This window comes from Heptranchias perlo, chromosome 7 (assembly GCF_035084215.1).
Source record: "Heptranchias perlo isolate sHepPer1 chromosome 7, sHepPer1.hap1, whole genome shotgun sequence".
Classification (NCBI taxonomy): Eukaryota; Metazoa; Chordata; class Chondrichthyes; order Hexanchiformes; family Hexanchidae; genus Heptranchias; species Heptranchias perlo.
Window position 1 is genome coordinate 36,860,649 of NC_090331.1, and position 15,983 is coordinate 36,876,631.

At 42.7% G+C, this 15,983-nt stretch overlaps 1 protein-coding gene across 1 annotated transcript in view; it reads left to right on the plus strand.

Annotated features, from left to right (window-relative positions):
- The window catches only part of slc12a8 (solute carrier family 12 member 8), a 101,684-nt gene extending 87,957 nt beyond the window's left edge, over positions 1-13,727 (plus strand). The window contains exons 12-13 of the mRNA XM_067986772.1: positions 8,960-9,020; positions 12,326-13,727. Of these exons, the coding sequence (XP_067842873.1) occupies positions 8,960-9,020; positions 12,326-12,491 (227 nt within the window). The 3' untranslated portion in view covers positions 12,492-13,727. The remainder of the gene's footprint in view (positions 1-8,959; positions 9,021-12,325) is intronic.
- Positions 13,728-15,983: the final 2,256 nt, after the last annotated feature.

A 15,983-nucleotide genomic window follows, 5' to 3' on the forward strand; every position in this document is an offset into this window, starting at 1 on the left:
CCTGCTCTGCCACTTCCTTCCATACAGCTTGACCTTTTGGTGGAGGATGACAATCCTTTGACTCAAAGAAAGCCAAACTCTTTTGCTGCACCTCTTGTAGTAGGACCCCCAGCACTTCTTCACTGAATGGGACAGTTTTATCCATTGTTGCTAGTTACAGCCATGATTCTGAAGCTTCAACGCAGCTGAAACATGTCTCCCCTTAAAAGGCGAGCATCCTCCCTTTAAATATAGCTACTGGCCCCCTATGCATGTTTTCCATGTGCAAAGAGCCTAGGCAAATAAGGGATGGTCTTGTATTGCAAAATTTGATCCACATGCTCCCCCATGCTACAAAGTGTACACCCTCAAATTTCATCTTATCACAAAATTGTTCGTCCTGTAGAATTGAAGGGATAAGTATAGTTTTTATGTGCAGTGGCTTTATAGTATATAATAGTAGAGATGTGCAAGTTCTGTTAACTCACTTCTGGAACAAACTGTAATTGAGGCTGAGGAAGCTCCATCTATAATCGTTACCACAAAGGAGGGGCTCTAGTTATGGGGCTGAGAAACAACAGAAAAGTTGTGTCACTCCTGAAGCTAAAATATTTTGGCCAATATATGAAAATATTTCTACAGTTCTGAGGCGACATGTCCTATAAATGATTGCAGTTGACTCTGAATAAGCATATAATCTAAGTTTAAGATACAAACCCATTTACTTCCATTATATAAAATTCATAATGTAAATAACTTTAGATAAAAAAGTGATCCACTCAATTGTCCATTTTATTCAGTACTCTGCATACTAATACAATAAATTGACTCAAGTTTCAGCTTAGATCACAGCATGTTTTACAGTCCAATTACTTTTGTGTAAAATACCTGCTTTTTTAAATGCTTCTGTTTATATTGATGGTTGAGTAAATTATTTAATGGATTATGGTATAAACCTTTGGAAATTGTGTCTTTTTAACAGGAGTTCATAGAAATTCTAATCCAAGCAAAGAAATATTGGGCCCGATATTAGGAGGGAGGCAGGTTGGCAGCGGGGGGTCGACTGGGCACGTGGGTAACGCGCCCAGTGAAATCGGGGTGCTCCGCACGCGATCGCAGCCTAATTGAATGTACTTACGTGTGCTTCCGGGTTTCCCGTTCCAGACCTGCGCAGCGGGCGCACTGCGTACCTGCACCACAGGCTGTCAGCAGGAGGTGCCCTATTTAAAGGGGCAGTCCTCCAATGCTCCTCCTGCAGCAAAGAACCAAATTGGCAGCATGGAGCAGCCCAGAGGCATGGCTGCTGCAAGGTTCTCAGACTCCTCACTCCAGGTGCTGCTCGATGGGGCCAGGATGTGGAGGGAAATGTTTTTCCCAGTGGACGGGAGGAAGTGGCCTGCCTCTGTCACCAAGAAGGTCTGGCTTGAGGTGGCAGAGGAGGTCAGCAGCAGCAGTAACATCTCCCGAACCTGGGTCTAGTGCAGGAAGTGCTTTAATGACCTCACCAGGTCAGCCAAAATGAGTATACTTACGCATTCTCCCACACTCCGTCTTCCACATCACCTCCACCACCACACAACTCCTTCTGCACTGCCAACACAACACTCTCGCATCACTCCTCACATCCACTCAACCATCATCCTCACCTTGCCTGCAAGTACTCGTCACCCCAGTTCCCATTCGAACACTACCACGCAACCCAATCCTCATACAATCTCATGGCTATGTCTCACACGGACCCTCCCATGCATCTCCCTCACGGTCATCCCCACCCACACCAATGCATGCAGCGGGTCACTATACAACCATCACTCAATCATGCCTCTCTGTGTTTTGCCTTGATAGGAGAAGAGATGCCAGAAGGCCCAAGAGAGGGATGAATGCAAAATGGGACATGGAAGTGGGGATGCCACTCAAAGCACTCCTGCGTCTCGCCCATTGCCCCCCTCTCGATCAGTACCCGCAATGCTGCCTCCTCTCCAGGTGGCCGAGTCTGCCCCTGCACAGGTGCAGGTGGAGCAGTCTTTGGAGGGGCCCTCACGGTCACCGAAACCCAGAGGGTGTCTGCGCAAAGCATCTCATCGGTCAGGGCATGGACAAGAGCAACCTGCCACCACCTCTGCTGAAGCCACAGGGGTAACACCACATAAGGGTTCCCGTAAACATAAGGCTAAGTTTTTGTGAGCACAAAGGGAATGCACAAGGGTGTATGACAGAATGTCATGTTTTTCATTTAGTTTTGTTTGTTTTGCCAAGCAGATTAAAATTTGTTATCACCACTACTGCCACGTCTTTGCAAATCTTGTCTGATTTGTGCAATAATTCCCTTTCCTGAGGATCACCATGAAGACCCACACCTGATGCCACCCATTGTGTCACTGCAGAGTGAGTGTAGGTGTATTTGCAGGGCTCTTTTGTGCAGACGACTGAGCGACGCAGGCGATGTCCCCGGTGGCACCCTGGAAGGATCTGTAGGAGAAGTTGTTGAGGGCAGTGGTGACAGTCGGGAGCAGCTCGGCATCAAGGAGGCTGCAGATGTCCACGACTACATGTCGAGTGACTCTGAGCCTCCATATGCACTGCTCCTCAGAGAGGTCCAGGAAGCTGAGCCTCAGTCTGTAGACCCTGTGGCGAGGGTAGTGCCTTCTGCGATGCATCTCTCTCTGCAGTTGCCCTCCCTCCTGCTGTGCAGGTGGATGTGTCACAACACTGTGTTGTGGAGCTCCACGTGTCAGAGGTGGACGGCGTGGCCGGCAAGGCTGGTGATGCTGTTCATCCTCCGATGAAGTCATGACTGCAGCTATGGCGGCCCCCATCCGCAAGATGTACAAATGTGTCTGCACACCGGAGTTGAGGTTCCAAGTTTGTGAATTTTATTGTTAGGAGGAGGGTGGTGCAGGCCAAACTTTGTCCAAGGTGCGGAGATGCCGGTGATGGACTGGGGTGGACAAATGTACGGAGTCGTACAACACCAGGTTATAGTCCAACAGCTTTATTTGAAATCACAAGCTTTCGGAGCTTTGACGAAGGAGCAAAGCTCTGAAAGCTTGTGATTTCAAATAAAGCTGTTGGACTATAACCTGGTGTTGTACGACTCCGTACATTTGTCCAAAGTGACAGAGTGGCCTCCTGCAATGAGTGAGGGTCTCCCCACCCCGTCCCCCCACCTGTCAAATGGATCTTTGCAGCTCCCACAGGCTGGTGGCTGCAACACGTGTGTTTCAACTGGGAGTGTTTCCCCCAGTACGGGAAACATGCTCAGTTGAGATGAAAATCCCACCCCTCCTAAAATATCCTCCCAATCAGATCTGCAAATGACCTGAACTATTTAATGAATTGGTTTAAGTGGGATCCCGCCGGCTGTAATTGCCGGTGGGAGTCCCGCATGCGGGGGCTGCGCGCGCATCTAACCCGGAAGTGGGCGGGTTGGAGCCGGGCTCCGGACCCGCCCCGGGAATCCCCAATTTTAGCAGCCCCCCCGCCATGAACGCACCTACTCGGACATCTGAAAATTGACCCCATTTGTAACTAATCATTCTGCCACTGTAAGAACTGAACTCTATATGCAACAATATTTTGAACCAGTGAAAATATTTTAAAATTTATGTTTAAGGTGGAAATTTTTGGGTGCATCAAGGTAGGGATTGTCCATGCTGGAGAATGGAAAACTTTTTCACATTACACTCGGTGTAACCCCCAAAGTCAAGCATTCCCGTGATGGAAGAAATGTGGCCATTTGCAAAGTGAAACTCCTTCTACTTTGCGTTATCAATGTGCTTTAGCCCAACCACACAGGAGAAACCCTAACTGCATCAGTATGAATTTTTTGATTTTTCCCATAGCAGCATTTCTGTATTGAGTTGTGCACAGTTTTGTGTTGTGATTGTGAACCTGATCCCACAAGAAAGTAGGTTGAGACTGCTTCAATCTCATTTCTTGTAAGACTCTTTACAGCCAGCAGAAAGGAGACTTTCATCTCTTTGGACCAGGCAGGACTTGGTTATTAGAGGTGAAAGAGAAGTAGCATTCAAGAGGATATAGACAGGCTGGTGGCATGGGTGGACACATGGCAGATGAAATTTAACACAGAAAAATGCGAGGTGATATATTTCGGTAGGAAGAATGAGGAGAGGCAATATAAACTAAAGCTCACAATTCTAAAAGGGGTAAAGGAACAGAGCGATCAGGGGGTATATGTACACAAATTGTTGAAGATGACAGGGCAGGTTGAGAAAGTGGTTAAAAAAGCATACGGGATCCTGGGCTTTATTAATAAAGTACAAAAGCAAGGAAGTCATGATGAACCTTTATAAAACAATGGCTCGGCCAAAGCTGGAGTATTATGTCCAGTTCTGGGCACCGGACTTTAGGAAAGATGTGAAGGCCTTAGAGAAGGTGCAGCAGAGATTTACTAGAATGATTCCTGGGATGAAGGACTTTAGTTATGTGGATAGACTGGAGAAGCTGTGGTTGTTCTCCTTGGAACAGAGAAGGTTGAGAGGAGATTTGATAAAGTTATTCAAAATCATGAAGGGTCCAGACAGAGTAGATAGAGAGAAACTGTTCCCATTGGTGGAAGGTTCAAGAACCAGAGGGCATAAATTTAAGGTGATTGGCAAAAGAACCAAAAATGACATGAGGAAAAGCTTTTTAACACAGCGAGTGGTTAGGATCTGGAATGCACTGCCTGAGGGGGTGGTGGAGGCAGATTCAATCATGGTCTTCAAAAGGGAACTGGATAAGTACTTGAAAGGAAAAAATTTGCAGGGCTATGGGGTTGGGGGGGGGGGGAGGGGGACTAGCTGGATTGCTCTTGCATAGAGCCGGCGCGGTCCCGATGGGCTGAATGGCCTCCTTCCGTGCTGTAACCTTTCTATGATTCTAAGTATTAGAGGTAAAATGGAAGTAGCCCAAGATATTAGAGGTGAAAGGCAAGTATTGTTTCAGGCCTCTGCCACTACCACTTTGAACAGGCTGCATAGAGACACAACAGATTGCTGGGAAGAAAGATTAGCTCTATGCCTAACTTTCCCTCTTTCTTGTGAGGAAGTACCTGGCCTCTGCTCATTGCCTATCTATACTGGCAAAGTTGAGATTGGGAACTCAGCAGTGTGCGATTCAAACTGTGATGTGACCATGGTAAACTATCCCTCCTCATCCTTCTCAACCTGTCTGCAGCCTTTGACACGGTTGACCACACCATCCTCCTACAATGCCTCTCCTCCATCGTCCAGCTGGGTGGGACTGTGCAGGCCTGGTTCCATTCTTATTTATCCAGTCCTAGCCAGAGAATCACCTGCAATGGCTTCTCTTCCTGCTCCCGCACCATTACCGCTGAAGTCCCCCAAGGATCTATCCTTGGCCCCCTCCTATTTCTCATCTACATGCTGCCCCTTGGCGACATCATCGGAAAACACAATGTCAGGTTCCACATGTACGCTGATGCCACCCAGCTCTACCTCACCACCACTGCTCTCGACCCACACCCACTGTCTCTCATTTGGCACACTGCTTGTACGATGAGCAAAATTTTCCTACAACTAAATATTGGGAAGACCGAAGCCATTGTCTTTTTCCCAGCCACAAACTTCGATCCCTAGCCTCCGACTCCATCCCTCTCCCTAGCTACTGTCTGAGGCTGAACCAGACAGTTCGTAACCGTAGCATACTATTTGACCGTGAGATGAGCTTCTGATCACATATCCACTCTATCACCAAGACTGCCTACTTCCACCTCCATAACATTGCCCGTCTCCGCCCCTGTCTCAGCTCATCTGCTGCTGAAACCCTCGACCATGCCTCTGTTACCTCTAGACATGACTATTCCAGTGCTCTTCCACCCTCCATAAACTTGAGCTCATCCAAAACTCTGCTGCCTGTTTCCTAACTCGCACCAAGTCCCATTCAGCCATCACTCCGTGCTCGCTGACCTACATTGGCTCCCGGTCTGGGAACGCCTTGATTTTAAAATTCTCATCCTTGTTTTCAAATCCCTCCATGCTTCGCCCCTCCCGATCTCTGTAACGTCCTCCAGCCCTACAACCCTCCAAGATCTCTACGTTCCCCCAATTCTTGCGTCTTGTGCAGCTGCGATTTTAATTGCTCCATCGTTGGCGGCCCTGCTTTCAGGTGCCTAGGCCCTATGCTCTGAAATTCCCTCCCTAAACCTCTCCGCCTCTCTACCTCTCCTCCTTTAAGACGTTCCTTAAAGCCTACCTCTTTGACCAAGCTTTTGGTCACATAAGGACATAAGAAATAGGAGAAGGTGTAGGCCATATGGCCCCTTGAGCCTGCTCTGCCATTCAATAAGATCATGGCTGATCTTTGACCTCAACTCCTCTTACCCAAATCCCTGATTCCCTTAGAGTCCAAAAATCTATCGATTTCAGTCTTGAATATACTCAACGACAGAGCATCCACAGCCCTCTCTCATGGAGAATTCCAAATATTCATGACCCTCCTGAGTGAAGAAGTTCCTCCTCATCTCAGTCCTAAGTGTCCGACCCCTTATTCTGAGATTATGTCCCCTAGTTCTAGACTCACCAGCAAGGGGAAACGACCTCTCAGCATCTATGCTGTCAAGCCCTCTTAGAATCTTGTATGTTTCAATGACATCACCTTTCATTCTTCTAAACTCCAGAGAGTATAGGCGCAATCTACTCAACCTCTCTTCATAGGACAACCCTCTTATCCCAGGAATTAATCTAGTGAACCTTTGTTGCACCTCCTCTGTGGCAAGTATATCCTTCCTTAGGTAAGGAGACCAAAACTGCACACAGTACTCCAGGTGTGGTCTCACTAAAGCCCTGTTCAGTTGGAGCAAGACTTCCTTACTCTTGTACTCCAACCCCCTTGCAATTAAGGCCAACATACCATTTGCCTTCATAATTGCTTGCTGTACCTGCATGTTAACTTTCTGTGTTTCGTGTACAAGGACATCTAAATCCCCCTGAACACTAACATTTAAAAAATATTCAGTTTTTCCATTTTTTCCTACCATAGTGAATAACCTCACATTTCCCCACATTATACTCCATCTGCCACCTTCTTGCCCACTCATTTAACCTGTTGATATCCCGTTGCAGACCGTTGCGTCCTCCTCACAGTTTACTTTCCCACCTAGCTTTGTATCATCAGCAAACTTGGATACATTACACTCGGTCCCTTCATCTAAGTCATTAATGTAGATTGTAAATAGCTGAGGCCCAAGCACCGATCCCTGCGGCACTCCACTAGTTACAACCTGCCAACCCGAAAATGACCCGTTTATTCCTACTCACCCGTCCTAATACCTCCTCATGTGGCTTGGTGTCAAATTTTGTTTGATAACGGTCCTGTGAAGTGCCTTGGGATGTTTTACTATATTAAAGGCACTATATAAATGCAAGTTGTTGATGTTGTTATTTATTCCCATACTATTGAGTTCCCAATCTCAGCTGTGTTACTATAGAAAGGCAAAGGGGCAAATCTTGGGGACTGAAAGAGCACTTCCCCCTTCATTCCTGTAGTGGAAGGACACCTACCCGCCCCCAAATCTGGCAACAATTGATGTGACAGAGATATAAAACACAAGGAATATATGAAATGAAATGAGCTCATTTCAGAGCAGTCTAGATTCAGATGTGCCAATTGCTTTAAAACCAGAGCCTGTACCTGCATTCAAAAGACTTTGAAAGAAATCACATGATCATTTCATACTAGGGGCGTAAAACATGAAAACCTAAATAATATATTTTCCACTGAATATAAATGTGAGCAAAAAAAAAGGGAAAATATAACCAACATTTTCTATAACGTTGAAATTTCACATCTAGTAAAATTTTAAACTATACTGCAGGCTAATGCTATTTAAGTACTTAACTAAGATAACATTTGGAACTTTCAAACTGCGTTAGAAATACATTCAATCAAAACTGTAAGCTTGATTGCTAGAAATTACCAAATAAGTAGATGGAAACAGTCAGCAAATGTGGCATTTGCTTTTGGTGCTTCTTAGTCCAATTAATAACAGAAAAATATTATAAAAGATTATTGCCTCTCTTGAATGGCCACCTGCATATAACAAATCATGTATTAACTGCTGTGCTTACATCCTTATGACCTTGTTTAACCAGCATGAGTGGCCCTGTAATAACCTGCTGTGTATGTGCAGTTTGTTGCCTGTAAAAAAAAATGTAAAATTCTGATATGATCTCAGACTAAATTGTAACACATAAAATTAGATCAGAAGATTACCTTTTACCCTGCTGAATAAACAAGATTAGCAAGACTGGGGCTTAGTAATAACTGGTTATATTCGCAAAGAATCATGCCGATTGGTTTGTAATCACACCTCCCCCCCACCACCTCCAATTCATTTTCAAATTCTACTAATGAATTTGATGTGTCTAGGATTGAAATCCTGCTGTTTGTATCATTGACCCCCTGTGAGATCCACCACCAGCATCAGGAAAAGAAGCTTGCAAAATAGACTGAGCACATCTCCCCTTGACTTTCATGTATTACCTCAAATAACTCAAACTGGAGGGAGTTTGAAGGATGTAACACAACCTATAGTTGAGATAACACTTGAGTTTTGTTCTTGTGGTTTGTTCTGAACTCAAGGGATGTGTTTCTGTCTTGCATGCACCGCAGCTGTTATTCTATATTCATTATCTTCCTAAATTAATTAGTCTGCAATAAAGTTACATTGACTATAAGGTTGAAATTACTCTTAGCCTTAATAATGAAGTTAATGAGGTTATTTGCATGAAATTCTCTGTGTACTATTTTAACGCATTTGTTAATCTGGTTACTTTAAATGAATGTGGTGAAATGGCAGAGAGGAATTTCTTAAGATTGAACTAACATCCATTTTTATTTCTGCTGAGAGTAATCTTAACCTTTATAATTTTTCAGCTTTTGATAATTTTTTCATCTAATCTCCTCTGCAGTTGTAATAGTTTTTCTGGATAACAATACTTACATGTTTTCCCCACAGGGCTGGCCAATAACTTCAACTTTTTACGTTGGATTCGGACAGTCTTCAGTGACTCAAGGAGGTTTGTAATATTTTCATAATAATCATATGACAACTGAACCTACTCAGAACATACTGTGACCCAACTCAGACTATGTTGAATCTTATTTTACACTTCAAATACTGCACCACATTTTGCTGTTAAATTCTCTAGCCTTTCCAGCCGATGTGTAGATTAAAAGAGAGGTGCACATGAACAACTGGGCACCATAGATCATCATCATTGGCTCCTTTGGAGTTAGTCTGGATTTTTAGACTTCAAATCATCCAGCAATGATAATATGCAGTGATTGCGTTCCTGAGCATTTTCACAATGCGAGTTAATCACTTTACCTCCCTATAACTTCTCATTCTGCCATTTCTATGTGCCAGATGGTGCTGCAGCAGGTATCAGCTGATAAATAAATTATGCCACAGCTTCATTAAAATACACACTGAATTGATTAGAATTTGGACTTTAATGTGAAGATTTCCTGTAGGATTTTCCAATGCATAGTAACCCCTACAGAATGCTGTCATTGCATATTTATTATCTTGCCAAGTCTTTTCGACAGATTACCCTGTGGCTTAATTGAAATCAAACACAGTTTGATTTGGTGAGATTCATTCATCAGAAAATTTACATATTTTGAACACCACAAATATTGAGTATTTGCACAATTCTGTTAGTTGTTGAAATACTTCCCCACACTCTGATGCACATAATCAAAAACACATATTTGATGATGGGTGCAATTTTCAAACAACAAATCACCAAGTATGCTGAAACCCAAAGTTTAAAAAATACTGTATTCCATCAACGAGAGTGTAGTCCTGATACAGGGTGAGAATTTTTAATTTTTGAGTTAGCTAATTGCACTATCTGCCCATGAAATTTGGTTGAATATCAACCTATATTAAAACATCTTTCATATGGAACACACTTCCTGTCCTCAAACCTTACTTCCTTTGTCACAATTTTGAATCACACTTTTTTATGTCAATGCTTAACATTGCAAACCATCGTGTAAACATTTATAATGGGAAACCCCTATAAAAGATGTTACAGTTTTCAAGGTAAACATTTTGCCTATTAATTTTAATAGATGGCAAATCAAAGGTTGCAGGCACACAATTTCCTAATATCCATTCTTTTTGTGTACTTGGAGCACAGAAGCAGAAAATTTACCTTTTAAATGCTTTAAGGAAGAAACTTAAAGAGAGCAACTACTGACAATGGTGAAAGCGGTAGAGACACAAAAGGGGGCTGCTGATGGATTTCAAAATGGTGGCAACAATGGTTCAAAAGGGGCCAAGGGCAGTTTGGGTCCATTCTTCTGGGCACCCCTTTCCAAAAATTGTTAAAGCCTGCATCCCCAATATTACCAGGTCTCAGGAACCCTCCCTCCCTCCCTCCCACTCTCCCTTCCTTAGACATCCCTTTCTCTGCCCTCCCCCTACTCCCAGATCCCAGGACCCCCTCTCAGTGCTCACAAATTTTAGTACTGCTAAATCCTGAGATCCCATCCCAGTACTACCACACCCCAGGACCATCCCCAATGCTGATAAGTATATTATTAAACCTTGTATATGGTGCACACTTCCTGACCAGATGTCCACCAGTGAGTCAAACCCCATATACCAGCCCCCAGTTCTGTCAAATTTCAGGTACCCCCCCCACAGTATTGCCAGACCAAAGGATCCATTCATGTTGCAAAGCCTCAGCAGCCCCACCCGAATGCTGGACCCCCTATCCCATTTTTGCAAAGCCCACGACCTCCTCCCAAAGTGCAGTACTATCTACAGTGCAGCTAAACCCACTGCCCCACCCAGTACTGACCCATACCAGGAACTCTACAGCACACCTACTGTAACTCTGATGGGAGTGTAGTGGAAGGGCTGGAATGTAGACCAGGACCCAGATATGCTGGGTCCCAACCATTCTCGGATGTATCCTCTGGACACTAATAGGATTGGAGCCTGCCCAGTCTCAAACGAGGCCATTAATGTAGTAGGGGACAGGGCCAGGGTCAGAGCCGGGAACTCCCAATAAAGGGAGTTCCTGTGTCTCCGGCCTTTCGATAGCTACGCAGATCATTGGCAACCAGTGAAACCAAGTATCAGGCTGACGAATGGCAAATGTGCGCCTCACCTGGGGGATCCAGGCCTGGGTCATTGCCTGAATCCAAAGAAGCGACAAATTTTGGGGGATAAGAGATCACTTCCTCCTTCATCCCTGTAGTGAAAAGACATCTGGTACCCTCTCCTAAAACTGGCAACCAGTACTGCAGTTTAAGGCCTACTTATGCCAGGATACAGCCACTGCAGATTTTTTGACCCCCAGATATCTAACTCCAACTATTATATCTTGCTGTGTATTCTCATCTTTAAAACTGGCAAGGGCTGAAAGCTAAATACATAGGTAAAGGCATTTACAGTTTTCACAGAATAATGGAGAGAGTTGTGGAATTCAATCTCCAAAGCACCAGCAAAAATCCCAGAATAGCATTTAATAAATATTGAATTTTTTGACTTATTCTGTCACTAGAAATCAATGCGTTTTATTCTTGTGGCATAAACACCCTATTGTCATAAAACTGTGTATCCTCCGACTCAACGCCACAGGATATCTCCTAGTTAAAAAGAAATTGTAGCCGGAATCACAAAACCCTATTCCATCCAATCTCCCTCCCTTATAAGGTGAAACAGTTTTGACATTTTTTTTTGCTGTGTGGCCGTCAGAACATGTACAATACAGTATTCATCTCTGTGTGTTTATAAAACATAAATAGGCCACTGGGCTTCAAATGTCTGAAACTTATTCATGTGCCTATTTTGATCACTGAGGGTTATTGACCTCTGTTAATAGATTGGTCTCTTTACTGGATACTTATTGTGTCGCTATTTCTAAAAATAATTTTAAAATGTTTCCCTTGTTTATTGTTTCCATTTTCTCCTCCGTTATCTTGGTTTCCTTGAGCTATGAACCACCAAGCAAGCAAGCAGGTGGATGACCTATTTTCAAGCCTCTGCTAATGCCACTTTAAAATGGCTGCTACAATGCTCATGGGCGCAACATTCCCTCTGATTTTTCCCTCCCTCTGTGGGATGTTATGAAGTGCACATTAAAATTGGTAACTTAAATACCTGAAGGGTTGACCCTATCTCCTCAACCACCATGGTAAAATGTGGTCACTCCTTTGCAGCTTTTTTTTTATTATTCGAGGCCAGATTGCTGTTCCTCACCCTGTATATAAATCAGTTCAATCAGATTTTACTTTGTAGTTTGGAGTATTGTGTTTACATTTTATAATCAAATGTTTAATACAACTTCTTTCATGGTTTTAGGAAAGGACCAGCACATGAAAAACAGATTATAGTGACACCCTCATTTACAACAGTTGGCATGGCAACAACCCAACTAACTGAAGAGAATGCTGACTTTGCCTCACGAGACCGCTACCACCATTCCTCAATTATAAGTAGAGAAGATCTCAGTCATCAATTGCGCTGAATATTGGCTTTCATTTAACTGTGTACTTTTGTTAACTCTATCTTTGACCAACAGGTCTTGAAGGCCATTAAAATCCTACTGTAAAACCTTTCTGAAAGCTTGCACAAATTAAAAATGTGGAAGTACAATTTTCTCAAGTAACATGAGTAAGAACAGAATAAATAAAAATATTAGATTAGCTACAAAATGATTACATAGGAAAAGCAGCTATTTGTAAATCTTTTAACAACTGTGAACGTATGAATGTTTTTATATGTTATTTTACATGGGGTTTTCCTTAAAAAAACAATATACTATTGTAATTAAATTAAGGTTTTTGCTAAGATATTTGGAATGATATGAATCGAAACACTATGTGATATTTTTCTATGGTCTCTGCCTACTATGCTATGAGTGGAAGTCGACATACTGCTAAAGTGGGCGCATTACGTTAATTTGGGGAATTTTAGCGGGATTGCTGGCCACTCCTGATTTCCTGGGTTGAAATTTAGTGCAATGATGGGAGCCAAAATAAAGCAGATCTTAGTATTGCAGTTTCAAGAATTCTTTTTTACAAAAATGTCTGAATTCATGTCATTTGGGGTGGGGCTCTAGCAACATGTATTCATGCCAGTTTGGGCGCAGGGAACCCTTCCTGTCAAAATGTTTTTCTGCCTGTACATTGCTCCTGGGCTGGCTCTCCTCTTTCGTGACCTGTTAGCAATATTTTTCCTCTCCGATGTGAGAATATCTGATGCCACAAAAGAAAATATTCAAATAGGTTCTTTACACTTGGAACTGAAGACTAGATGAAGTTGGAAATGTAACTATTTTTCTTCAGCAATAATCTCTAATATGCTCCTCTCAGAAAATTCCCTTTACTTTATTACATTTTGGAAAAAATAGTATTGATATGCTACAGGGAGGAAGTGACTGGAGGCTATTGACACCACAAGACTCAACAAATGCTTTGAACAGCTTGCGAAAGAATTAATTTTTAAAAATCTATACCATGTAAAAATATTTACTTTTGCATTGTACATAGAGAGAATACATTTCAGAATTGCAGTGAAACTATTAACTGTGGATGTTATGTTTCAAAAAATCCTTTTCATTTTATTGTGTGGGCACCACAGAGAAAGTCCACATTAAATGAATGGGAGTGGCTACAAATGTATGAAGTTTTGCATCACCTCTAAGTACAATATCTCCATTACCAAATAACTGAAATTCTCTGGAAAATAAATAATAAAGCAGAGCAATATTATTAAAAACTGTTTGTATGATGTTTATTGTGTTCATTACAAGCTGGAGAACAAAGATTTCCACAGGTTAATGGTACTAATTGTTTAGCTTTCTGACATGTATGATACAGTATTTCAATAGGGAACATCTGTTTGCGCCCGCCCTTTTCCCTTACCTAGGGCACTCCGTCCTAATCCCATTTCCCATTCTCTCGCTTATACTTGAAAGCTTCCTTTTGGCTGTTAATTTTATAATTCTGCAAAAATCAAGTATCATTCTGTCAGTGTAGCTGGATGGTTTACAGCAGTGATGCTGTACCTGTACTAGAAAGCAGACAAAACACTGACTAGCAACAGAAGGCATTCAGCTCTGTCAGTAAAATATCAAAGTCTTAGAGACTGATTTGCAACAATCTGTTGCATTTCCTACAGAATAATAATTCATATTCCTAAGAATAATAACTCAGCTAAAGGTGCATCAAACATTATACTGGAACAGTAGTTGCCAAAAATAAAATGCAAAAGCTTGCTTCTGTCCTGAAACATACTATTGAATGGTACGAAGCTCAATGTGGCATGTTCCACTAGGCAAACTGATAAATATATTAAGCAATAGTATCATAGAATCATAGAATGATACAGCAAAGAAGGAGGCCATTCAGCCCATCGTGCCTGTGCTGGCTCTTTGAAAGAGCTATCCAATTAATCCCATTCCCCTGCCCTTTCCCCATAGCCCAGCAAAATTTTCCCCTTCAAGTATTTAATCCAATTCCCTTTTGAAAGTTACTATTGAATCTGCTTCCACAACCCTGTCAGTCATTGCTTTCCAGATCATAATAACTCTCTACATAAAAAAAAATTCTCCTCATCTCACCTCTGGTTCTTTTCCTAATTACTTTAAATCTGTGTCCTCTGGTTATTGACTCTTCTACCACTGGAAACAGTTTCTCATTTACTCTATCAAAAGAATTCACGATTTTGAACACCTCTATTAAATTTCCCCTTAATCTTCTCTGCTCCAAGGAGAACAAACCCAGCTTCTCTAGTCTCTCCACACAACTGAAGTCCCTCATCCCTGGAAACATTCTAGTAAATCTCTTCTGCACCCTCTCTAAGGCCCTGACATCCTTCCTAAAGTGTGGTGCCCAGAATTGGACACAGTACTCCAGCTAGGGCCTAACCAGTGATTTATGAAGGTTTAGCATAACTTCCTTGCTAGTGTACTCTATGCCTCTGTTTATAAAGCCAAGAATACCATATGCTTTTTTAACAGCCTTCTCAACCTGTCCTGCCACCTTCAAAGATTTGTGTATGTGCACCTCCAGGTCTCCCTGTTCCTTCATCCCCTTTAAAATTGTACCATTTAGTTTATATTGCCTCTCCTCTTTCTATCAAAATGCACCACTTCACACTTCTCTGCATTAAATTGCATCTGCCTTGTGTCTGCCCATAAGAACATAAGAAATAGGAACAGGAGTAGGCCATATGGCCCCTCGAACCTACTCTGCTATTCAATAAGATCATGGTTGATCTCAATTCCACTTTCCCACCCTATCCCAATATCCCTTGATTCCCTTAGTGTCCAAAAATCTATCTCAGTCTTGAATATCCTCAACGATTGAGCATCCACAGCCCTCTGGACAGACCATTTCACCTGTCTATGTCCTCCTGAAGTCTGTTACTATCCTCACTGTTTACCATATTTAAAGAAAATGCACTAGAAGGAATTATAATTCCATAAACTTAAGAATGGAAGTTTCTTACTTTGATTTAAACCTCCTTTTCAAAGCAGGACATAAAAAATAATTATACTATATTTGCATATTCTAATGGCTCCAATTAGGTTTCCACACCTGCCACAGTACTAAAATGGCTTTAATCAAAGTCACAAATGACAGTAACCATGGTGCGCTTTCCCTCCTCATTCTCACTGCAGCCTTTGACATGGTCAACCACACCATCCTCCTCCAACTCTTCTCCTTTGTTGTCCATTCAGTGGGACCTATGCTTGCTTCCAATCTTACCTACCCGATCGTAGGCAGAGCATCTCCAGCGATGGCTTCTCTTCCTACCGCATTGCCTCTGGAGTCCCCTGTATATCTATCCTTGGCCCCATCCTCTTACTCATCTACATGCTGCCCCTTGGTAACGTCATCCAAAGTTTCATTCCCTTAATGGCCTCAGCCCTCCCTACCTCTTTCGCCTCCTCCAGCCCTACAACTTTCTCCATTCCTCTAACTCGTGCCTCTTGTGCATCCTCCCTCCTTTT